The sequence below is a fragment of the Mustela lutreola genome, chromosome 1 (genome assembly GCF_030435805.1).
Source record: "Mustela lutreola isolate mMusLut2 chromosome 1, mMusLut2.pri, whole genome shotgun sequence".
Taxonomy (NCBI): Eukaryota; Metazoa; Chordata; class Mammalia; order Carnivora; family Mustelidae; genus Mustela; species Mustela lutreola.
In genome coordinates this window covers 284,717,830-284,743,167 of record NC_081290.1, presented here as the reverse complement: position 1 = coordinate 284,743,167, position 25,338 = coordinate 284,717,830, and the positions used below count along the sequence as shown (strand labels likewise).

The 25,338-nt window shown below is 56.1% G+C and overlaps 1 protein-coding gene across 1 annotated transcript; it reads right to left on the bottom strand.

The window, feature by feature from the left end:
* Nucleotides 1-1,773: 1,773 nt before the first annotated feature.
* SYT12 (synaptotagmin 12) lies at nt 1,774-23,552 on the bottom strand. The gene is made up of 8 exons (XM_059148748.1): nt 23,306-23,552; nt 16,864-16,923; nt 12,999-13,192; nt 10,071-10,463; nt 6,997-7,212; nt 6,232-6,352; nt 5,202-5,335; nt 1,774-3,801 (listed from the first exon to the last, which is right to left on the bottom strand). Exons 2-8 carry the CDS (start codon nt 16,895-16,897, stop codon nt 3,628-3,630), a joined length of 1,266 nt encoding a protein of 421 aa, XP_059004731.1. The 5' UTR covers nt 16,898-16,923; nt 23,306-23,552; the 3' UTR covers nt 1,774-3,627.
* Nucleotides 23,553-25,338: the final 1,786 nt, after the last annotated feature.

Below are 25,338 nucleotides of genomic sequence, written 5' to 3'. Positions count from 1 at the left end.
CCTGTCCTCGGCTCCTCTCTCCCACCTGTCATTATGGATCCTGGTGGGTGGAGTGAGAAGGCTGGTAATGGAGTGGGAGGGGCAGAGAGCCAGGGGGCCCTGCGGCCCAGTCTCGGGTTTATTTAGCCTTTCCGGTTGTCACTTTGGGCATCTGCAGGCATAGACGGCCGGGGCAGGAGAGAGGAAGCGGAGGTCTGAGCGGCGGTGGGTTGTGGGCGGCACAAGGACGCAGCCCCGCCCCCTGTACACATGGGCAGGTGGACCGGCCCCCTCAACCCGTGTTGAGCCTCACTGTGGACCAAAGAGGCAGCTGGGGCACCCCCAGCTGTCACTGTCCCCACTGCAAAGAGGCGGAGCCAGTGTGGTCAGGTCAGTGACCTCCATACCTGTCCTCTTGGATACAGCACTGCCTATCCCTGAAGTCGCCCCGACAAAGGAGGTCTGGGACCCTGGAGGCCGGCCCATGGGCCTAGGGCTGGGAGGAGGAAGAGGCAGGAAGAGATGCGGGTGGTGCGGTGCGGGCTATGCCCAAGGAGGCTGACGCCTCAGGACAGCTTAGGCTGACTCTCACTGAGCAGGAGCTGTGCTGGCTCATGTCCCCTCCTCCTCACTTCCAAAGCTGTTCAGAAGGTCCCCTGTCTCCCTACCCTGACCTGCGCCTCTGACCCAGCCCAGGACCCTCCGTGGCTCCTCACTGCCAGCCGGACCAGGACCTTTGACTTTACCCTGAAGCCATAAAACCTCCCCAGCTCCGCCTCATCTGACCTCTCCAGCCTCAGGTGTCACAAAGGACACCAAGGAGTTCCCATGCCCAGAGGCCCCTCTCCCTCCTCCATTCGCATGGTCCTCCCTACACTGCCAGGCTAGTGCTCCTGCTTCCACCTCCTCCAGGAAGCCCTTCCCTACCCTTCCACTCCTATCTCACCGGTGTCCTCTGTCTGTCCAGTGTTGGTGGGAGACGTGGGTGGAGGTGCACAGAAGCCTGCATAGTCGGGCTCTGTGGGAGGCAGGCCTCCTCAGAGCTACTGGTAATTCCCACCTAGATCATCCTTTGATCCTTGGTATGATCTTCTAGAGCAGGGGAGAGACTAGAGCAGCCTGGGAGAGTCGAGGAAGGGGGCAGTGTGGCCTGGGGGTTAAGAGCATGAACTTCGGAAGGAGACAGCCAGAGCTTGAATCCCAGCTTTGAGACTTTCTGGGGCTGTGTGATCTTGGACTAGTTACCTAACTTCTTTAAGCTTCCATTTCCGGTTCTTCAAAATGGGATGATAACTGAACGTCCCCCGGGGCCGCGAGGGTTACAGGGTGGCCCGCTGGCACCTGCATTCATTGAACGTGTGCGACCCTTCTTCCCTCTAAGCCTTTCTCTGGGCTCCCTTGTCCTCCTCCTCCCCCAAATTTGCTCTAGCAAGGTGGACTAATTGGCCTCAATTTTTGCCCACTCCTGCCCCTTTGTGTCTTGTTCCCTGTTCCAGAAATGCTTTTTGGGCCTTGTCCTACCTTTTTCGACCCTACGGTTCTTCTTTCCCTGAAGACGGCTCAGTGACACCACCAGGAAGTCCTCCGTGATATTCCCGACTGCCATCCTCCCTGCCAGGCCTGGCTTAGGGCCCCTTATTAGAGCCTCCCAAGCAGTCCGATGGCATTGCTCCTTGTGCTAGTGTCCCAGCCAGACAGAGACCTCCTTCCCTTCTGGGTACTCAGCAGCAGGGCAGTCCGCTCAGAGTAACCCACACAGAGACCCAAGTCCCCATTCCTGGAGTCGAGACAAAGGTGATTTGGGGCCGAGCAAGGCTCCCCGGAAGCCCCCTCCTTCCTGCCCCAGCTTTATTTTGGTTCTGGAATCATTCCAGTCAGCAGACTCGGTCCCCACCGTGCCCGTCCCGGGTCCACAGTCCACATTTCATGCAGTTAGAGGGAGGGAAAGAGGGGGGAGAGAAGGTGGGTGTAAAGGCTTGCCTGTGCCGCCGAGCCCCTGGGGCAGAAACGGTCTGGGTCTCCGCTGTGCCCCTGGCCTCTGTGGCGGGCCATGCAGACCTTCCGGTGCTGGCCACAGGGCTGGGCCACAGTTCTGCCTCCAGTCCCATGACTGGGCTCTCCCAGAGGCACTGGGGGTAACAGGTTGGGCCTAGGTCTCCGTAGCTCATCAGGGCTTGTGGCAGCCCCAGAGCCCCTGCGCTGACCTGTGGGTGGCCCCGGGGAGCGGATGCTGCTGCAGGCCACCCCCCACCCCAGCTGCCTGCTTCTCACTCAAGGGGCTGCCCCAGCCCGTGACAACTGGAGAGTGTGCGCTCTCCTCCTCCAGCTGGGGTGGGTGGTAGCCCAAGCCCTGGTGGGGGGCCAAACAGTCCAGCCCCTTGTTTTCTGGTCAGGATCCTTCCAGGGGGCCAATCACACAACAGGGCTCCTCAGGCCATCAGGCTGGACACTCCGGAAGCCACGATGTGCTTGGAGTCTGCCCCTGCTCAGGGCTCTCCTCTCTCCCCTCCAGTTTTCTCCAGATGGAGGAAGGCGCCCTGCTCTCCTAACTAACCCCTTGCCTAAGAATCTCAGGGTTCGCTTCTGGAACTTGACCTAGGACCCCCAGTGCCCCCTCCTTCCCCGTCTGGCATTCAAACCCTTCCTTCTCGCCACCCCCCCAATCTGGATGCCCCTTGACTTCCCCTCCGTGCCCCTGCCCAGGCCACCCCTTTCCGGCCATCCCTGGAGTCTGTCTTCTGGCCCCACTACCCACCGGCTACCCACAGGCTGAGGCATCTCTCTTCCCAATAGGGTCTGGCCTGGAGGTATAGAGCCAATGCCTAATCCAGTGGGGACCAAATGCAGGGACCTGGCTCTGGGCCTCTTGGGACCTCTGGGCCATGCCAGGGTTATGGATGGAGGGAGCAGATTTCATGGAGTGTGATTCCGGAGTCAGCCTGGTCTCCTGGTCACTTCTCCTGCCCAGAGAAAGGTTGTTGTGTCCACTCCAGTAGGCTGAGGACAGTTAGTGACAGGGAAGTTCCTGTCCCTGCCTTGCTGGGGCTGGCTGCCTGCATGGGACACACTCTGTTCTTCTCCTGTCCCTCAGGGCATGGCTCCCATCCTGTCCTCGCAGCCCCCAGAGCTCTGCCACGGTGGCATTCAGCACCGAGCAGATCCCCAGGACTGGGGAGTCTTGTCTTCCGGACATCCTAAGGACCGAGTCCTCTTCATGTCATGTCTGTTGGTGTCTAGCACGGCATCTGGCCCCCGAGACTCACGTGTTTCCCCGTACAGGACCCCGCTTAGCACTGGTCTCCCAGCAGGGTGGGATGTGGAGAGCCCTGAGAGGCCAAGCCACAATGCCCCAGGCCGAGGGACAGGCTGGATGGGGATCTCAAAGTGGAAGCAGGATGAGCCAGTGCCAGGCTGCCTTCCGTGGGTCGTGGCCCAGCCCCAGCAGGCCCTCTGTGGGAGAAAACCCTAGGTCCCTAGACACCTGGCCAGGCCCGCTTCTCCACTGCAGTCTGGACAGAAGGACCAAGATGGCTCATGGGAGCTCCGGCAGGGGACCCCAACATCCATGGCTCCTGCTGGACTAGAGAGGGGCATCAGAGCTGAGCATGGGCCAGGCTCGGTGCCCACCCCGGCCCGTCGTGCCTGCTGCTAGTTTCGCCGAACGGGGTGCCACATGGACACGGGCCTGCGCAGAGTGGCCAGCATCTGGTTCCAGTGTGTGGTGCCCATGCCGCTGGCGGACGGCCCGATGATGACATGGCCCACGTTGTCCCCTCGGCCGTCGCTGCTGCTCTCAGCCACTGTCACACGGAGAGACAGGTCCTGGGGAGGAAGTGACATGGGGCTGGGGACAGGGTGCCAGGCCCCAGCAGGGGGTCAGGTGTGGCTCCCTGAATCCTTAGCCCCAATCTGCATAGCCCCCAGGCTTCTGTTGCTGTCTCCCTACACGGCGGCAGTGCTGGACTACCAGGCTCAAATGCTGGCCTCCCCACGGGCCTTGCTTTGTGACCTTGGGCGGTGACGTGGGCTCTTCCTACCTTAGTTCCCCATCTGTGAAATGGTAATCCTATTAGTTCCTACCTGAAAAAAGGTTAAAATGTGTCAAGTGCTTAGAACAGCCTGCACACGGAGCATTTTAGATGTCTCATTATTCTTAATATAATCACATGTTGGACTCAGAGCTGAGGAAGGAAAAGAATGTGCTTGAGATCAAAGTGGTTGAGCTTGAAACTAACACCCAGCCTGACCTCCTTCCTCCTCCTCCTCCTCGCGCTCCCCTCTCCCACCTTCCCTCCTGGTCCCGAGAGGTCTCCCCCACCCCGTGGAGGCTGTGGAATAGGGACACTGCGGCCACCGGGGGTGGGGGAAGGGGGGGCAGGTGGACAGCCTGTCCTATGAGGGTGGCAGGAAGGCAACACCAGCGTCAACCAGCGATGCTGGGATGTTTGCCTGCCTTGGGGACTCTGGGAGTGAGGCCGATTTCTGGGCTTTCAAATTCCGGAGGGCTGTCAGAGTAGGCGGCTTCCCACAGCCCCATGGATAAGGGGCAGGTTTCGGCTCAAGGCACAAAAGGCCATTCTCACTGTCAGGGATGCCTAGGGACAGAAGGACATAGTGAGGGGAGGTGGTAAGCTCCCCATCCTCTGCCAGCAGGGCCACTGGTGAGGCACAAGCCATATCCTCTGTAGCCCCCAGGTTTGGTCTGTGGTATCTGTAGGGGGGGGGGGGGGGGGGCGTGGTCTCCCTGGATCACATGACCTTCTGAATGCCACCAAAGTGTGGGCGGGGCTGCGCAGGGCCTCTGGGGGTAGCCTCCAGAGAGTTAGGGCCAGCACTGTGGGCCCTTGGCTTAGCCCTGGCTCATCTCCAAGGCCTTTGTTGCTCCTACTGGAAACTGTCTTAATTTAGCTCCCCCCTCCTGCAAAAGCCTCCCCTGACCACCGAAGTCTGGCATGCTCTTGGTGGATTAAGACTGTCTGGGGACTTTCTGCCTGTCCCTTGTGAGCACCAAGGAAGCAGCGCCTGTGTCCCCAGCACACACCATAGGGCCGGTAGCCGGCGGGTGCTCCATAAATGCCTCGCCACTAGAAAGGTGAGGGCTTGAGGCAAACCACTGGCATCTGCAGGAGCCCTGAGATGCAAGGTTGGTGTGGCCGGAATGGCCCCAGAGTCCCGGGGTGACCAGGCCTGGGCTCCCACGCCCGAGCCGGTCCCCGCCTCACCTGGAGCACGATGGCTGGCACTGAGAAGATCATGGCTTCGTTGAACACCGGATTGGGGTCATCCCTCTTCACAGCCGTCTTCTTTTTGCTCATCTTCCTCCCATCCTGAAGCAGGTACACCTTGACAAAGGGGTCTATGGGCGAGCGAGAGGCGGGAGTCGGGGCCACACTCCCTTGGCATAGGCCTGCCCAGTCCTAGTGGCCCACTGGCTCCACACAGCCAAACCTTCACAGCTGCAACCATCCCCTGCCATTCCTGCCATTGGGCCTTTAGTTCTTTCCCATTTTACAGATGAGAAAACTGAGGCTCGTGCATGAATCAGGAGAAGAGCCGGGCTTGGGGCTCAGGCAGCCTGCCTCCGGGCCCCCGCACACGCTCCCCGCCCATGGCGCTCGGCACACTCTGCAGACCCACCATTTCTCATTCTATAATGAGCACAGACGTCAGCCCTGAGTCACCCTGCACCCGTTCTGTGGAGCCTGACTTTGAAATAACAAGTCACTCACTGCTTGTCACCCTCCACCCACTGGGTGTCCTTGCTGTACCCTCCTGGACCCTGGATTCCCCCTCCCCGCCAGCTCCCAGCAGGTCGGGCTCCGGACCCCCGGCCCTCTGTTTCCAGTTCTGTTCCTGCAGACGGTGGGGGGCAGCAGGTCCTGCCCGGCACCCAAACCATCCTGGGGGCCCTGGGTCCTGTCTGGGATCTGGGACGCAGCCCAGCTCCTCATGAAGTCTAGTTCTGGAAAGCAGGCATCCACCTTGGTTTCTTCCCCCTGCCCCAGCCTCCTGCTCAGACTCCCGTCTGCCCGTCACGGGGGTTCCCAGCCACCCTCGCTGCGCTCAGCCTTCCGCAGTCAGACTGCTTTCCCCGCTGTGCACGGCTCCTGAGCTCAGCCAACACCAGGGGGTGGAGGGGCCAGGCGCTGTACCCCCACACCTGCTGATGCTCCCGGGGGCCCCCTGCTTAGCAGCTGGGCCACCGCTCCCACCAGCCCACACGAAGGAGCCGGGCCGCTGGCCAGGCCTTACCTGCTGTGGTCTTGTCATTGGTCCAGATGAGATTTTTGGCTTTCACCACCACGACCGTGAGGCGCTCAGCTGTTGGGAGGTAGCTCAGGGACAGCAAGATCTCACCCACAGCGTCAGCAGCCTGGAGGACACGTGAGTGACTTGAGGGGCCCAGGGCAAGGCAGAAGCTTCCTTCTCCATTGAGAACTTGCTGCTCCTGCCCTTCCACCAGGCACTGGGCCAGTGGGATTGAGAAAGGGACCCCAGTCCCCCGTCCCATGAAGGGTGCACGATCCCCCCTCCTACAGGGGGTGGGCCCTTCCTTGGAAGGAGGGCCAGAGGGCACCTGTCAAATGTGGCCACCCAACGCAGGCAGGGTCCCTCCTTCCAGCCCATGGAAAACATTCTGTGGAGTAGCACACAGAGGTCCCAGCGGACCAGGACGGGTAGACCATTTGCTTGAGTAGCAGTGATGGTCCCCGAGCCGTCCTACGCTTATAAAGGTAAACCAGCAGCTCGGCCTCTGTCTGCAATGACCCCCTTTAGTGCCGGAGCACCTCCCCAGCAGAAACCCTCTAGGAGGAGAGCGTCTGAAGGTTTGGTGGTTGGCGCAGGGAACAGCGGTGAGAGCATCTTCATTTCATGCAGTAAACAGAGTTTTCCCGAATGCGGCACGGGCCTCTTTTTCTCATCCCCTAAAGAACGGCGGGGTGGGGGCTGTTGTGGACGGCGGGGTCTCCCCGCGGCAAGAGGCATGTGTGACCCTCTCTCCACGGGCGGACTGACCTTGTTCTGGTCCTGGAGGTAGAGCCAGCCGCTGAAGGGCTGCAGGGGGAGGTCGAGCACCGAGAGCTTCAGCTCGACCACGCCCGTGCTGACCTTCCGCTCGTCCTCATCGATGCCAAACACAGAAAACCGCAGGCTCTTCTCCTCCAGGGCGGCAGGGTCCAGGGGAATGGAGAACTTCTCATCAAAGAAGATGGAATAGGCATTCCTCTGAATCTGCAGAGAGAAAGGGACACGGAGGGAGCTCTGACTCTGGGGAAGGGGTGGCAGTCAGGGGCCTGTGAAGCCATGGTGGGGAGAGAGCACCGGACAGAGAGTCCAGAAGCCTGGGCAAGCGCCCTGGCTCTGCTGCGCACCACCCCCCTGCCCGGCCTCAATGCCAATTCTTCCTTTGGGGGTTTAGCCCGGAGGACTTTTTTTTAAGGTGGGCTCCATGCCCACCGTGGGGCTTGAACTCATGACCCTGAGATTAAGAGTTGTGTGCTCTACCAACTGAGCTAATCAGGCACCCCAGCCTTGGGGATTTAAAGGCCCCCATCTTCCTCTCTCTGGTGGCCAATCTGGTAGCCTGGCATTCGAAGCTTCCATAATTGGACACACTCAGTGCCCATGGCTCCATAAAACCCTTGTGATATTTGCTGAAATGGTCTCCTCTTTCTTATACCAGTTCAGGTCCGGCTCTGGGCCGGGGTGTGCAGTAAGTACAGAACATCGTGGAGCCTAGAACCACTGATGTCCCAGCCCTTCAGAGCCTGGCCCCGGATGGCCTGAACGTTGTGGGATGGGTGCATGGATGGAGTGACGAGGCGAGGCTGGGCAGACTCTGCTTCCAAGACCAGTCCTGCCTGGTGGGTGACTTTGGCTTCCTCCCAGGAAGCTGTGGGCAGGCCCCCTGGGAAGGTGCCCTAGCGGGCACAGCTCTCCTGTCCTCTGGGGGCTGCCTTAGTCACTGCCTGGCAATATTCAGGGAGGAGCTCTCATCCCTGGAAACTTGCCTGAAGCTGGGGGGTTGCCCAGCCTGGGGGCAGCCACCTACTTGCTGGGACTGGCTGGGCTGTAATGCTGAGAAGCCTGCCTTCTCGGGAATAAATCCGCCAACAGCTCCAGGTGCACTGAAGCATACTCTTTGGTCCCTCCCTGGGTTGTGGGAAGGTTCCTCTGCCACTGCTCCCTGGGAGCCACCTTCCCCAGCCAGTTCCCTGCTTGAGGATCTTCACGGACTCCTTCCCCTGTGGGATAAAGTCCACCCCCTGATCTTGACCTTGGCCTCCAGGCTCTTCATGATCTCCCTCCTCCTGCCAAATGAGCCACTCTGCTGCCCCCTGCCTGCAGGGGCTCGGGTTCCCTGACCAATGTGCATTCTCTGTGTGTTGTGCTTTATGAGCACATGCGGGGAAGAAAATGGGAACTCCAGGGCCAAGTCCTGGATCTCCGGCTCACTTGCTGGCGTTGGGCAAAGCACTCTCTTGAACCTCTTCATCTGTAAGATGCCCTCGGTCCATCCCACTGGGGCTAATGAGAGAGTCACAGATGTAGGGACTTGGTGAACCAGATTCTCAGCACACACCAGGCTGTGGTGGTTCCCATCCACCAATGTCCCCCCTCAAGGAAAGTGTCCGGAACCACCCAGGATCTTCTAGGCAGTCCAGGCCATCGGCAGCCTGAATCCAGGCTCAGCAGGGACACTCCATGGTCCTGAGATACTATCTATTGTATCCCCTCCTCAAGGATTACGGTCCCCATTTGAGAGATGGGAAAACCGTGTCACAGAGAGCTTACATGACTTATCCAAGGTCATGCTGCTAGGAAGTGGAAAACTATTGGAACCAGACACCACCCTCTGGACGGCCTCCCTTGGGTCCCACACGTACGGGCTGTGGTCAGGGCCCAGGAGTTGGGGGGGCGGCGTGCGGATGGGAACGGGATGACAGTGTCTACCACAGAGGGACAGTCAACTTCAGCGTGGTAAGAGTGACTGGACACGGGCCTTGGTCCTGCAGGCCCGCAGGTTCCTCCTACTCCAGTTAGAGGCCACGGGGCGTCTACCTTGACCACCTCAGAGGACTCCCAGCCATGGCGTCTGGAGCCCTTTTACCCCTAATCCAGTCTGGAGGGGAGTGTGTCTCATGAAGGCTTTGCTCCCTCCTGGCAAAACAGAGGGACCCTTGAAAGGTAGCCTGGTGTGGGAGGGTGCTGAGTGTCTCCCCCAACTCTCCCCACCCTGTTCTTGACCTCCATGGGCTGATCGACAGGCTCCCTTAGCCTCTGGCTCCTGGTGGAGTCAGACAGGGGAGTCACTCAAGGGAAATCAGAGGTCAGAGGTGGGGTGCTTATTCCCTAGGTCCTTCTCTGCAGTACTGCGGTGGTCTGACCACGTGTGTCCCTTGACCAAAGGCCACAGAGCCTATCAATGTGGCCCCCTCCACATGCCTTTCTTCCTTTGGGGCCAGTAGCCTCCCCTTCCCCTTATCCCTTCAGAAAAGGGAGCCACTCCATCTTTGAGGTCGCCCTATACCCCACCCACACCATTGTTTTGTGTGTGTGTGTGTGTGTGTGTGTGTGTGTGTGTTTTTAAGATTTATTTATTTATTTTAGGGAACAGGAGCAGAGAGGAACACAGAGGAGCAGAGGAAGAGAGAGAGACAGAATCCTAAGCAGACTCCCCGCTGAGCATGGAGCCTGACACGGGGCTCGATTCCACGACCCTGAGATCATGACCTGAGCCTAAATCAAAAGTCGGAAGCTCAACCGACTCAGCCACCCAGGCGCCCCTCCCCCACATGATTGTTAACAGTCCTATTATTGAGCTCCCTGCAAATAAGCCAACTTGAACATGTCATCCTTCTTCTGCCAGGACCCTAAGCTGACCCAGGGGACAGGAGCGGAAACGGACAATTACCACACACTGGGCTGCTGGGGTAGGACTGCCGAGAACCGCGCCTGGTCCTCAGGTCCTTCAGCTCTGGGATTAGCATCTAAAGCTGCCCTGTGGCACCCTCCTCACATCCAGCCTGGCCCTGCAGACCCGCCTGCACGGGGAGGACCCCCGAGAACCCAGAGCGCACCCCACTTACCCGGGAGATGCCCACGATCTGCTCGTCGGGCAGCAGGCTGACGCGCATAAAGCAGGACTCGAAGCCGGCTTCTTCCCGCTCCAGGAGGTCCTTGCCCTGCAGCACGGCCACGTGGAGGGTGTGCGAGGCCGCATCGTAGTCCATCCTCACCTCCACCTGGCCCAGCGTGAAGTCCTGCCCGAAGGTGTTGCTCACGGAGGAGATGGAGTTCAGCGAGTCAGCCGACTGCGACTTGTGGAGGGTCCCATAGGGGGCCAGGTCCAGCTCCCGGCCCATCAGCTCCAGAGGTCCCAGCTCGCTGATGGTCTCAAAGGTGTCCTCAATGCTGAGGCTGCCTTTGCGGCTGGGCGGTCCCCGCATGCTGGCCCGTGGGGCATTCCACGCAGGCACTCTCTGGGGGTGAGAAAAAGGGACACGGGAGCCTCACGAATGCAAAGGCATGGTCTGTGAGCCTGGTCTATTCGAGGCACCTCTAGTTCCCCTTTTGCAGGAACGATGCATGCCTTAGTCAGGTGTTTTTAAAGATTTACTTACTTCTTTGAGGGTGAAGAGAAAGAGAGAGAGAGAAGAGCACAAGCAGGGGGAGGAGCAGAGGGAGAGAACATCCACGCAGACCCTCACTGAACATGGGGCCTCGTGCGGGGCTCGATCTCACAACCCATGCGATCAGGACCTGGACCGAAACCAAGAGTCCGACCCGCAACCAACGGAGCCCCCCAGGCGCCCAAGGAAGGTCCTCGCTTAATGCTCTTTTGTGTCACTCCGTTTTCTTTCCCTAACCACGAGGAAGAAAGGTTTTTCTCAAAATTTTTAATGATGCAGACTGAGTTCTGTACATAAAGATGTTCACTGCAGTAATGTTTATGAAAAACGAAAGTAGTTCGCAATCTAAGTTTCCAGCACAAGGGCAAGGGGTAAGAATACTAGGGCAGAGCCGTTCAACAGATGATCGAGCAGCCTCAAAGGACGTTTACCAAAATGTCTACAAAAGGGGAAGTCTTCCAAGTTGGGTAACGTTCGCCCTAATATTCAAAATTGTCTTTTCTCTAAACTGACCTTGGGATTTGAGAACACAAAAGCCTTTGTGCCATCAGCATCTCCCAAGCGGCTGCACAGTCTTCATTACCATAATTTTTAAAGGGCCCGCAACCTGTCATTGAGTGGAGAGCTGTGATTTACTTTACTGTCCCCCACTGTGGACATTTACATTGTTGCTTATTTTTCACGAAGAGAGAGAATGCAGCATCAAACAGCTTTCTTAAAATCCTAGCTCAGAGGACACGGTCCTTTTGCAAGCGGTTGACCTATGTTGCCAAAATGCTTTTTGGAAAAGTTATGCCAAGGTACAGTCCCCCCCAGCAGAATGGGAGATAGTCCCCTCACACCCCAAATGAATGAGTGTGTGGGGCCCCTATCCAGTAACAGATTCTGGCTGTGTTCACTGGAACTTGACATGATGTTAGAAAAATTCTCTGCCAAGTGTCTAATGATGAAACATTCAGCAATATACACTGAGAGCCCTAAAAAATGTTTGTGCTCCCTGACACAGAAATTCCACATCAGGGCATCCACTCAAAGTACATAATCCCAATGAAGACAAAGTTTTATATATACAATATTCACTGTATTATTTATAATGGCACTTAGGAAATCATGGCACACACATAAAAAGGAACCTGAACTGGCCATTAAAAGGATGTTTACGGGGCCTCTGGGTGGCTTAGTTGGTTAAGCGTCCGACTCTTGGTTTCAGCTCAGGTCATGATCTCAGGGTTGTGCGGAGTCTGCTTAAGACTCTCTCTCTCCACCTGCCCCTTACCCCTGCTCTCTCTCTCTCTAAAATAAATTAATAAATCTTTTAAAAAAATGATGGTTTAGGGGCGCCTGGGTGGTTCAGTGGGTTAAGCCGCTGCCTTCGGCTCGGGTCGTGATCTCAGGGTCCTGGGATCGAGTCCCGCATCGGGCTCTCTGCTCAGCAGGGAGCCTGCTTCCCTCTCTCTCTCTGCCTTGCCTCTCCAACTACTTGTGATTTCTCTCTGTCAAATAAATAAATAAATAAATAAACAAAAAATGATGGTTTATGACGGGGGCTCAACAATATAGGAAAATGTTTTAGCTGTGAGATAAAAAGAGCAGGGTATAAAATTTTATGTAGAGATGACACCCATTATATAAAAACTGTGCATGCAAAAAAGACTAGAGGGTATATTACAAGTACTGGAATGAGGGGCATCTGGGTGGCTCAGTGGGTTAAAGCCTCTGCCTTTGGCTCAGGTCATGATCTCAGGGTCCTGGGATTGAGCCCCACATCGGGCTCTCTGCTAAGCAGGGAACCTACTTCCTCCCCTCTCTCTCTGCCTGCCTCTCTGCCTACTTGTGATTTCTGTCTGTCAAATAAATAAATAAAATATTTTTAAAAAGTACTGGAAAAGTAAAAATGTTAGTGGTTAAAATACAACTCATAGTTATTTGCCCCTGGATGGTGGCATGTGGAGAGAGGTTTTCTTATTTGTATTTTCCTGTAGTTTTCACAGGATGGTTTTTATTTTATTTTATTATTTTAAAAAGATTTATTTATTTATTCGACGGAGAGAGAGAGTGTGCACAGCAGGGGGTCAACAGGCAGAGAGAGAGGGAGAAGCAGGCTCCCCACTGCACAGGGAACCTGATATGGGGCTCGATCCAGGGATCATGACCTGAGCAGAACGCAGATGCCCAACCAACTGAGCCACCCAGGTGCCCCATACAGGATGGTTTTTTAAATTGAAAGCATTCATTCCCTCACTAAATGTCCTCTGGTTTCGCACCACTGGGCTGTGGTGGAGACACGGAGTGGGACAAGGGTCCCTGGTCACCGGAGGAAGTTAGCCAGGAGAGAACAAGGGACTGGGGGCGGGGGGCGCCGTCTTGAGAGAGCGGAAACCTCACCTTCTGCTTGGCCTCCGCGTAGGTCTCCCCGTACTTCTGCTGAAGGTACCTGTAGTCGTAGTTTGGGAACGGGGAGGGGCTGGGGAAGCTCCCCGATGTCCAGAGCTTCCACAGGCTCACAGCTGCAATTCCCAGCAGTGCCAGGGCCCCAGCAGTGTAGACACCCACCTCCCAGCCAGGGGGGCTCTTGATGACTGCAAGACAAGGGCAGCCTCTCATTAGTAGGCTCTGGGCTCCCCGGTGCTTACAGACTCCCACCCAAGGAGCAGGGGGTTCAGCACTGACCTCCTTATTCACTGCACAAATATTTACTGAGCAGCTACTACGCGCCAGGCTCCATGCAGGGTGCTAGGGGATCCAGGATTGAATAAGACATATGGACGCTGGGATTTCTACTTCCATCTCCTTTTCTACAAAAGCACCCATTTCTACCGGAACAGGATGGCGGTGGGGACTAGCTTGGCTAGATCAGATGAAGAGCTGTGAACGATGGTGAAACATTCCCTAGGCTTTGAACAAATAGGGTTATTTCCCCCCCTTTTGAGTTCTCTGACCTTAGAGCCTTCAAAAGGCCTCTTGCTGCCAGGTAATCAAAGCCACCTTTTGAGGTCTGAGGGAAGAGGGAGAGGGTTCGGGGAAAAGAAGAAATGACCCCGTTTTTGCCTCACCGTCATGTAGAACAACCCAATGTCTATCAATTGATAGACGGATAAATAAAATCTCCATCCACACAACAGAATATAATGTGGCAACACAAAGGTCTTGGTTGCAACATACATCTTGCAACATACATGACCCATGAAAACATCATGCTAAGCGAAAGAAACCAGACACCAAAAAACATATGTTATAGGATTCTATTTACATGAAATGTCTAGAATAGGTAAATGCCTACAGACAGAAAGTTGGTTAGTGATTGTCTAGGGGGACAAGGGGGCAATGCAGAATACAGGGTTGCTTTGGAGAATGATAAGCAGATTCTCAAAGTTGAAAGTGTTGATGGGTATAAAATATGTTAAATCCACTGTATTGTACGCCTTAAGCGGGTAAATTGTATTTGAATTTTATCTCAATAAAGCTCTTATTAAAAAAAAAAAAAAAAAAGGCTCAGCCAGGAGTGAGATGTAAATTTCCGGCTGTGCAGGGCTTGGGGACAAATCCAGACGCTTAATGCTCTCTCTCCGCTGATAAGTAAAGAACTTTTCCTATCTGAGCCTCACTGGCCCCAGACATCGTAACAAACCGCCCCTCACCTGTGTTGGGTGAGCTCTCACCTATCAGAAGTGACCTTCTGCCGGCAAACATCATTCTCTGCACCATTGTCAGGGCTGCTTCTATGCTCAGTTCAAATGGGGAAACTGAGGTGCACAAAGGATAAAGAAATTGCCCAAGGTCACAGAGCCAAGAGGGGGTGGTCCTGGGATTTCAACTCTGCCAGCCAGACTTGAGAGCAAGCAGGAGTCATCACTGCACCACCCAGCCTCCACACAGCAGCAGGGCGGAAAGAGTTGGGGCGGGCATTTCACGGGTGGAGATTTATCACTGCAACATCTGTTGAGCACCTACTGAGTGCGAACACTCTGAAGGGAGTCAGCCCCAGTCCCTGTCCTTAGTAGCTCACAGTCTAGGGATGAGATAAGTAGGCAAATAAATAGACAAAAACGGAGTGATGAGCACAATCCAGGAGGGCTTCCTGGAGGAGAGACATCCAGGCTGAGATAAGAGGGAGGAGCAAGGGGCGCCTGGGTGGCTCAGTGGGTTAAAGCCTCTGCCTTCGGCTCAGGTCATGATCCCAGCGTCCTGGGATCGAGCCCCACATCGGGCTCTCTGCTCAGCGGGGAGCCTGTTTCCTCCTCTCTCTCTCTCTGCCTGCCTCTCTGCCTACTTGTGATCTCTGTCAAATAAATAAATAAATAAATCTTTAAAAAAAAAAAAAAAGAGGGAGGAGCAAGAAACGTGCCAGGCCAAGGTGCCAGGGACTGGGAATTTAGGACGAGAAGAGGAGAGGGTGTCCAAAGCCCGGAGCATTCAGAGTGCCCAGTGGGGGAGAGAGAGTGGGGCATTTGGGGCTGGGGATTTCCTTGCTACCCCTTCCCTGAAGCCAGGCTGTCCTGTGCTGCCACACAGCAGCAGCAGTCCCTCTGGCAGTGGGAGGCCTCAGCCTACCCCTGCTCTCCTGACACCCGCCAACTCTAGCCAGAAGCCATAACACCAACGCACTCTGGAGAAGAGCAGGGCCGGCCTGTAGCCCCGGCATTTAACCAGCACGCACATCCTATGAGCTCCGACCTCCACCTGCTAGAGGAGGAGCGCTGAGGCTGGGAGAGGCTGAGCGCCTGCCGAGCCACCAGCCCAAGGCCCTGGGGTAGGGAACACAGAGCTTCACCAGAATGAGCTGGAGCCTTCCCACCCAGAGAATGGAGATGACCACCCCGCCAGCGCCCCTCCCCCCAAGCAGACAGACGGTCCCGCCCTGGGGAATTTATCTTGTGGAAAAAAAATCCCAGGAAGTTTTATATCTGGTGTGAATCATCAAGGCTGTATTTATAACCGCAGAAATCTGGAAACAGCCTGCCGGGGTCACTGGGGCCGGGTGGTGCTAACTAGGAAGGGAAATACCACTGGCCTTTGAGAATGGAAGTCATTAGGATGTCACTGTGGCAAAGCAGAAGGATGTGTCACGCACTGTCAGAAGAAAATAAGATGAATTCATGACATGGTCCAGCCACACAGTTTTGACGTGAACATCTCACAGGCTATGGACAAGGGCTGGCCGGGGCCAGGGTCAGAGGAGAGAGGCAGGAGGTCAGGACGGAGGAGCTGTGAGCAAACCCGGAGTTCTGACCTCTGTTGGCAGAATATCATTTGTGGGCTGACCAAAACCACAACAGAGATCTACAGAGGGCCCCAGGCGAGCCCTGCAGAGCCAGGAAAGTTCTGGGAGTCTGGTGAATAAGGGATGGCCTAGGAATGGGCCTGGTAAACTGGAGAGGGAGAGCACACATAAGAAGCTCTGGCCCGGGATGCTCCAGGGATGGCTCCCAGCAGGGTCAGTGGTCGTGGGGGCGGGCAAGCAGGTGGGCACTGAAGTCTGAGGTCCCCGTGGATGATGGGCAAGGCCACGTGGCACAGCACAGCCAGGCTCCCCTGAGAGGGAGGATCCCAGGGGGCTGAGGGCCTGAAGCCAGAGTCCTGGTTGGCAGAAAAGGGGGGCAGGAGAGGAGAAGCCCCAGGACGGTGACGCAAAATGATGCCTATTAATGCGAATTTGTTTATTCATTTTATTGCCCGCCAGCCTCGGGGGCATGGGGGGAATGCCCGAGGGAAGCGAGCGCTCTGCTGGGACCAGAGACGAGGAGGAGGCAGCAGCAGGAGTGGCAGGTAATAAAAGCTTCCTGGACACTTGTCCAGCACTTGTTTGTAGATTAGCCACTGAGACCCCAGGAGATGGGGGGCGGAGGAGGTGTTGGCGGCCTGCCAGTCTGGAGCTATATCTGCCTCTGGGACATCCACACTAGTCTCGAGGGCTTAGCCAGGCGGAGGCAGGGAGGGACTCTGGGCAAAGGGAAGGGCACATGCAAAGGCCTGCGTTGGCACTAAGCTCGGTCACTGAATCTTCCCAGAGGTCCTTGAGGGAGGCCTCATTGCCCCCATTTTGCAGATGAGTAAGTAGAGGCCCTGAGAGGTTTTTGTCACTTGTCCAAGGCCATGCCAGGTCCTAGCTCAGTGTCCCCAAGGCTGTGTGACCTTGGGCAAGTCCCTCTCCTTACTGCTAAAATAGGGCCATTACTGGCATCCCACTGACACCCCCACCCCGGGCCTTGTGGGAGGGTCGGGTGAGGTGACAGCTTCTGCTGGGACTCACCACTCAGGTGGTATTCAGCCACGTCCATGGCCATGGTGATGCCTGCTGCAGCAGCCGGGCCTGCAAGGGGAGAGACAGTCAGCAGAGGGGACTTTGGAGGGCCACCAACCCCAACCCTATGCCTTGACCTCCCTGATGCCTGTGGGCCTCACATTCACCTATGAGGAGAGCTCAGCCAAAGGTAGGCTTTTAAATGGCATTTTCTTTTTTTTTTAACTTTAATTTTTAAAACTTTATTTTCAAAAAAGATGTTATTTAGGGGCCCCTGGGTGGCTCAGTGGGTTAAAGCCTCTGCCTTCAGCTCAGGTCATGATCCCAGGGTCCTGGGATTGAGCTCCACATCAGGCTCTCTGATCAGCGGGGAGCCTGCTTCTTCCTCTCTCTCTGCCTGCCTCTCTGCCTGCTTGTGATCTCTGTCAAATAAATAAATAAAATCTTAAAAAAAAAAAAGATGTTATTTATTTATTTTTGCAAGAGAGAGCATGCATGAGCTAGAGGTGGGGAGTGGGGAGAAGGAGCAGAGGGAGAAGCAAGCGCCCTGCTCAATGCCAGGAGCAGGGATAGAATGGCCTGGGAATGAGCCAAAGGTAAACGCTTAATCCAATCACCTATTAAATGGCATTTTTTTAAAAAAAATGGTGTTTAGGGTGCCTGGGTGGCTTAGTGGGTTAAAGCCTCTGCCTTCCGCTCAGGTCACAATCTCAGGGTTCTGAGATCAAACCCCGCATTGGGCTCCCTGCTCAGCGGGGAGCCTGCTTCCCCCTCTCTCTCTGCCTGCCTCTCTGCCTACTTGTGACTTCTCCTTCTGTCAAATAAATAAACAAAATCTTTTTTTAAAAAATGGCATTTAAAGCTCTTTCTAACCACTCTAAGACCACCTTAATTTCCGGATTGCAAGATAAAAATGCAAGATGCCCAGTGACATTTGAATTTGATTCATTTTTAGTATAAGTATGTACCAAATATTGTATGGGACATACTTATACTAAAAAAAAAAAATTATTCATTGTTTATCTGAAACTCAGAATTTCCTGGGTATCCTGCATTTATATTCACTAAATCTGGCACCGCTACCTCATTTCCATCCTACTAACCCCATCCAACCAACATCCTACCCGCAACTGTTCTTTGATTCTTTGCTACTTATAGCGTGGGCTTTTAGGGTGTTTGCTAAGGCTTACTTCAAAAGCTTTTGTTTCCACTGGAAAGGCAAGGCTGCATTTCTGCAATATTCTATTATCAGTCCTTTCACTGCTCAGGATGGTTTCCTCCCCACCCCACCCTCCAATTCCAAGTTTTATGAATGCTGAAGGTCTGACTCAGTTGTTCTAGAAAGGTCTGGGAGTCATACAAGCCATTACCTGAACCCCAGTGACTGCTCATAATTTTATTACTGCGTTGCTGAGAAGTACTTCTGTCTCACAAACATGAGCTAAGGGAATGGACAAGGGAGGCTGGGAAAACCCTATGGGCCTCAGCTCCAAGAGTCACGGGAAGACAGGACAGCCCTGCCCCCGCAGAGGTGGGGGCAAACAGGTCAGGGTGTTGCTCGCCTCCCCCCCAACCCCACCAAAGGCCACTGTTGTTTCTGTTCCCGCAGGAATGTCAACCTAGCACTGCTGGATCTTCTGGCTTTTCATGACTTTATTTTATTTTATAAAATATTTTATTTTTAAGTAATCTCTACGCCCAATGTGGGGCTCAAACTTACAACCCTGAGATCTAGAGCTGTAGACTGTACTGGCTGAGACAGCCAGGGGCCCCAATCTCTGCACATTTGATTTTATTCTATCTATCTATCGATCTATCTATCTTCTGGCTTTTTCAAGAAAAGCCAGGTAGGGGCGCCTGGGTGGCTCAGTGGGTTAAGCCTCTGCCTTTGGCTCAGGATCCTGGGATCGAGCCCCACATCGAGCCCCACATCGAACCCCACATCGGGCTCTCTGCTCAGCAGGGAGCCTGCTTTCCCCTCTCTCTGCCTGCCTCTCTGCCTACTGTCTGTTAAATAAATAAATGAAATCTTTAAAAAAGAAGAAGAAGAAGAAGAAAAGCCAAATACCTGGATTTTTTTAATGTGCAGTTTCTTGATTTTTTAAATGTTGTAACCAATTCACAAAAAAATGTGAACACTGTTCAGCCACAGGGTAAAAAGCTCCCAGACTGTGGCTTGGCTACCCTTTTTGCAACCCCTGGATAGATTCTGTGGGTTCCCTTGGGGATTGGAGTCCAATCAGAAGGTAAGCATTTTCTTGAATCCTGGGGTTCTCCCCAGTCTGTGGCTCTACAGCCCAGAAGTCTGGTTCGGACGGGGTTATCCAGCACACGGGGGAGTGCCAGAAGCCCCAGGGCAGGAGGCCTGGAGAAACAGGGCAGAAGAGAGCCCTGGGGCAAAGCTCTGTCAAGTGCGGGACAGCTCCTTGCTCCCAGCTCTGCTGATGGTGATCCAGTGAGATGTGGGTCTTTCACGGTGGTAGAAGGGAGGCTTCTCCGGGAAGGCTTCACCTATGCTGACCCGAAAAGGGAGCTCACTCCTGGGACCCTGGGCTGTAGACCTGATGACAGTTAGCCTCGCTGAGCACTCCGTAGGCGCGAGAGCATGATTCTAAGCATTTTACTTATACATGACCTCATTTAATCCTCTAACCACTCCAGGAGGTAGATACTATTATCATCTCCAGTTTGCTGAAGAAGAGTCCTGAGGCCCAAGGGGAAAATCATTTGCCCCAGACCACACGGCTAAGAAACTGGTCCACCCAGGCCCTCTGGCTCCATATGCCTAACCTCTGTGCCTTACTGCAGACGGGCACATGGTTTCAAAACTTTCCTGAGAAAGTGCAGGCCAAACCGGTCCCTGTGGACAAGTCCAAGGTGGCCCTAGTTCCTGGCAGAATGGGGTCTGGACACACCAACACACATATGTTAAGGGGTACACACCTGTCCCAGCCTTGCTAGGAATCCAATAATGCCATCAGCTTTCTTTCCTGCTTACTTGGCACAAGCTGACTTCCAGAGTGAGGCTTCACGGGGATAGCCAGTGCTAGCAGCAGGCTAGCGAGGACAGGGTACACTCCCGTGGCAAGTACCACCTGGTATGGGACAGAACCCCGTATCTGCTGTGCCAGACTTAGAGCTGTGGAGGGGCCGCCAGCCCTCCGAGGCTGGTCCAGCTCCAAACCCCGACTATCACACAGCCCACTCTTCCCACACCCCTTGCCCGGGAGGTGTAGTTTCCGTGAACATGTGGATGATTCGAGGCACACCCAAGCGCCAAGTTTCTGCAGTGGGCCCCAGAGAGGTGGCCGAAGTCTGACCGAATCTGCCTAGACAGAGGGAGGGAAGGAGGAGAAAACTGGGCTGGGGGAGGAGGTGGGCAGCCTGAGCACAGTTCTGAATCTCAGCTCTGCCCCCTGACTAGCTCTGAGCCTCAGTCGCCCCATCTCTAAAATGGGGCTCATGACTGCCTTATCGGGGTGCTAGGAGGGCAGACTAAGAAGTGTAGTCTGGCTTGGTAAACATTAGCTGCTGTGGTTACCAGCCTGACAATCGTCCCAAAGGCTCCCTAACTAAGCCCTCGTTTGAGCAGTAGAATCGTGTGGGCAGTAAGCTCGATTTACAGCTTCCCTTAAAAAATGAGGATATCTGGGGGCCGGTGGGCCGGTCTCCCCTGACCCCTGCAAAAATGCCAAAGCTGGAATAGAGTAGGCTCTGCCCCTTGGGACGGGGCGTTTGTTCTTCAAGCCCAGCCCCTCCCATCCCTCCATTCAGTTCCAGAACCTGCTGGCCCTTGGAGCGCATTCTTGGGCCTGGGAAGCAGGCTCTTGGATGAACAGTGTGAGGGTTAGAAAGGTTCAGGGATTTGCCCAAAGCCACACAGCCAGCAGTGGGAGAGCTGGTCCTGGGCAGCCACGCCTGCTGCCCCATCCGGTGCCTCTTCCACTAGCAGCCACAGCCCCCAAGAACTTCACAGGTGTCTTCCCCAACACCTCCCACAAGACCCCTATGGGATATCCTATCATTAACCTCATTCCGCAGAGGACGAACAAGAGGCTCAGAGAAGGGCAGTAAATTTGTCCAAAGTCACCCAACCAGGACGCAGGGAGCAGAGGCTGAGCTAACGGTGCAGTGAGTGTCCTTCTGCATGGCCTTCCTCCCTAGTGCTGGCCCCGCACCCCCACATCTCACCGACTACAGCCTCTGGCAAGCAGGCTCCCACCGCCACCTGGCTGGAGGTCCTCTGGGCAGAGGGGCTGCGGCTTTGGCCGTCTGCTGACAAGGCATGTCAGGACGCCAGGGCAGCCTATGATAGAACTCCCCCGAGCTTCTGATACAGAGGAAATGGGCACACCAGGGATGAGCCAGAGCTGCCCCAAACTCACACCCGACCTCCTCAGATCCACGTCCCCTTCCTGGCACCCTTTCCCATCCATCCATTCTACTCACTCTGGTCCCAACCCTCCCCCGCCCCCCGGCAGAATCCAAAACTGCATGCGGCTTGCTCACTGGAAACAGCTCTAGGTTCAAATCCAGACTTAATCAGACCTACACAGCAGTGGCTCCCGACTGCTGCAAGCATCGGACTTCATACCTGCGAGAAATGCTCAGCATAGAGCCTGGCCTGGCCGAGGCTCGCGATACAGCCATGATGCTTGGCTGGATGAAAGGGTCCCTGTTTTAAAGATGAGGAAGCGGGCGTCCCAGGTCACTCAGCATTTGAGCAGCAACACTGGGACCGGCGCCAAGGTGTGATGGATCCCGGCCTGGGCTCTTGGCCGTGATGCCACCTCCTGACCAGGCCTTTCTGGGGGTGGAGGTGGGTGGGAAGAACTGTCACTGGCCTTAATGGAATCTGACCACAGTTGAGGCCCCCTCCTGGGCTTGTCGGAGGAATGGCTTTCCAGGAATTTTGTGCCTCTCCAGGGGAAAGGAGCCCCGTGTCTCTGCTCCCCCCCACCCCATTTCCTTGCTCACTGTGTCCCCACATCACATTTGTGGCTCACAAGATGTTGCCTGCCAGCCCCCCCCCCACCCCTGCGGTTATCAGATATTAGGAAGGATTCTGATGTGGGCATAGGGCAGTCCTCGCCTCCCAAGCTGTAAACCTCTTTAGGATCTTTAGGTTTGAAATCTTTTTCAAGTGCTTCCCTCCCCCCGCCCCCGAAATAACCACATCCTGCTACCATCCCCCTAAAGCCTACAGAAACCACAGGGCAGACTGGCTAGGGTAGCGCCTGCTGGCATCTACTGGATACCTACTATGTGCTGGGCACCATACCAAGGACTCGCTGTGTTTTATTTCAGCAAGTCCCTCCCTGCTGCCCTCTGAGGGGGTGCTACTCTGCCCATTGTACTGGTAAGAAAGCTGACCCGCCAGAAATGACTTGCCCAGCGTCACCATAGCTGACAAGACACAGAATCCAAGCTTGAACCCTAGACTGAGAACCTGCTCTCTCTCAAGCTAGAGGAAGGCTCTGGATTTCAGAGTGGGAAGACAGAGGGCTTAGGTACTTGTCTTGACCCTTCTCCAGACTGGCTGGGTTAACTTGGCTGGAACTCCTGTCTGTTTTGAGCCTCAGTTTCCCCATTTCTAGTAAGAAGCACAACAGAAACTGCCCTCCAAACCTGCCCCCTCTCCTTAGCTTGGAGAAGGAGCTGACATTCCTCGGTGAAGATTTCCCAGTCGCTCTGGGGTGGCCCCACTGACGGGGGAGGGGGGCACGCTGTCCTGCAGCCCTGGAAGAGGAATCACCAGGAGGGCTGGCTCAGGGCTCCTCCACCCACAGGCCTGGCTCCAGGTCCCCTTGCTGGGCCCCACTCCCACCCCTCAGCAGCCAATTCTACAGTCCGAGGCCCTGAGACGCGGCAAGCTTCCTCTTGCAGAGAGCAGCGGTATCAGAGGTTCCCAAGAGCCCCCGGAAAGCCCCAGACCCAGGCCGTTGACAAGGGGATCCTCTCCCGAGCTCCCCGGGCCTCCCGGCGACGCGGTGCGACCTGCCTCTCCGGATCGGAGCATTTCCTGAAGACCCAGCACCCCTGCCGCGGGAACCCCCCAAGGGTATATGGGGGCCCCCCTCGAGAGCCGGGGACTGAGCCGGAAGAGTCGGGAGAGGGTGTGAGGTGGGGCAGGGGGCAGTGGGGCCAGTCAGGACGCTGAGTGTGAAAGTGAGGGGCGCTCGCGCAGCGCGGGCGCCGGGGAGGCGTGTAAATGCCCGGGTGAGTCGCGTGTGTGCACACGCGGGACGGGCGTGCGGGCGCGATGTGATGCGCAGTGCGCGGAGTGGTCGGGCCGGGGAAGGGCGCCCGGCGCGCGTGTGCAAGCGCGGCGTGGCGCGGGTGTGCAGAGTGCGCGGAGGCCGGGGTCCGCGGCGCTGGCAGGGGGCGCCGCGTGCGTCCCCGCGCGGGACCGGATCCCGGTGGTGCACCGGGGCGGCCGGGTGCTACTCACCCCGGCTCCGCGGAGGGGCCGCCTCTCGGCTCCCGCTCGGGCTCCTGGCTCCCGGCTCCCGACTCCCAGCTCCCGGCCGGCCTCCTGCAGCGCGCACGCACCGGCTCCAGGCCCGGCGGTCGCCCGCAACGCCACCCCTGCAGTGTCGCCCGGCGGCCCCTTCGGAGGAGCGCGGCGCGGGCCGGGGGCTCAGCCCGGCCGGGGCGGCGGACGGGAGCTGCGCCGCAGTCCGGGCACGCTCCCAGGAGCCCGCCGCGCGCTCCCTCGCGCTCGCCCGCCCCCCTCCCGCTCCCTCTTTAATTTAAAGTGACAACCCCGAGCGCTCTCCCCGCTCCCGGGAGCCACGCGCCGCTTCCGGGGTCTGAGCCCAAGATCCCCAAACGCACCCTGCAGTCCCGGGAGGTTGCCCGAGGCCGAGCGCAGCCCCTCACTTCCCAGGTGGGGGGACGAGGGTCGGGTGGGGGATGTGCTCTCCAGTGGTTTTGAGGAAGGCGGAGTACTGGATGCAGAGTGGGCAGGCCCCGGTTCCAGCCCCAGCCCCAGGTTATCCTATTCCCTTTCTGGGCCTCAGTTTCTATTCCCCTAAAACCGGCCTGATACTGCGCGCCTCCTAGACACCGGTGAGAAAACAGGTGGAACAGCAGGAGGTTTCCCAAGGCGCTGAATGGATAATCACCCCTCCCAACGTAACTGGACTTTTGGGCAGGCCAACATCATCTCCATGCTCACAATGACCTAATGGGGTCGTGGTCCCACCATTTTTTAGATGAGCCGACAAGCTTCAAAGAGGTGCAACGATCTTCCCAAGGTCACAGAGCCAAAGGTCAGAGCCAAGACTTGAACTTAACATCTGTGTGACTTCAAAGCCCATGATCTTAACCTCTTAGAGGTCGCGCGTTCCTCCCAAAGGGATGAATGAATCATTCAGGAGCTATTTATGACGCCCCCGCTGGACTCTAGGCAGAGTGCCAGGTGTGGGCGATCTTCCTTGTTCCCAGAACAGGGGGACAGGTCCCCACCCTACCCTCGCAGTCTGGCAGGGAGGCGCACCCATCAGGAGGGGCCTGGGTGTGTGTGGGAAGATGCCACCTGCCATGGGCACAGTGATCAAGAGAGCAGGCCTGATGGGCACCTGGGAAATCCTGCAGGAGACCCAGAGGACCTGGTATGAGGTGAAGAAGAGGGGAGAGCATCTCAGTGGGGGAATACGTGTGTAAAGGCAGCAGTGGTTCCCAGATCATCTCTCCTCTGGGCCTTTGGGGCTGAGAGTAACCTGTGGGCACTGACGTCTCAGTAGAAGGCAGGTCTGTGCTAGGGTCCTGGGGTGGCTCCGTGGGTTAAGCCTCTGCCTTCAGCTCAGGTCGTGATCTTGGGTCCTGGGATCAACTCCAGCATCAGGCTTTCTGCTCAACCGGTTGCCTGCTTCCCGGCCCTGCCTGCCTCTCTGCCTACTTGTGATCTCTCTCTGTCAAATAAATAAATAAAGCTTAAAAAAAAAAAAAAGAAGAAGAAGAAAAAGAAGAAGAAGCTGGGTCTGTGCTGGCTTTGTGGGGAGGGGACTTCGCCTAGAAAGCAGGACCCTGGGGAATCAGGGATGCAGCCTCACCGTACCCACAGGGGGCGCCCTTGTTTTCCGCTCGCTTTCTGGGTAGCACCTGGGGCCCGGACTGTGGGCTTTCACTGCTGTTTCTCATTTAACTGTCTTCACAGCCACCTGCAGCTTTGGAATGATTGAACCCATTTTCCATGGAACATCATCAGCCTAAGAATAGTATCTTCTTAGGACATCAAAGCCTGAGGGAATGACAGGGTTCCTGGTTTGGGAGGGAGTGATGAGTTAGACACGCCATCAGCGCATAAAAGGGCAACGCTGATGTGGGCTTCTATGAGAGAAGCAAAAAGCAGAAGTTGAGGCTCGTCGGGTTCTGAGGGCTGATGCAGGAACTGGAGTGAGCTTGGAAGGAGCTCTTGTAGATGTCATGCGGAAAACCCCTCCCTGCACAGAAGCGCGGGAGCACTCACTGTGCACCGAT

Coding starts and splice junctions, on each gene's coding strand:
- SYT12 (XM_059148748.1), bottom strand. CDS start 16,897: ATGGCCATGGACGTGGCTGAATACCACCTGAGTG. Junction 10,464..12,998: donor ACGCGGAGGCCAAGCAGAAG/GTGAGGTTTCCG, acceptor TCTCACCCCCAG/AGAGTGCCTGCGTGGAATGC. Junction 7,213..10,070: donor AGATCGTGGGCATCTCCCGG/GTAAGTGGGGTG, acceptor TTCTCTCTGCAG/ATTCAGAGGAATGCCTATTC.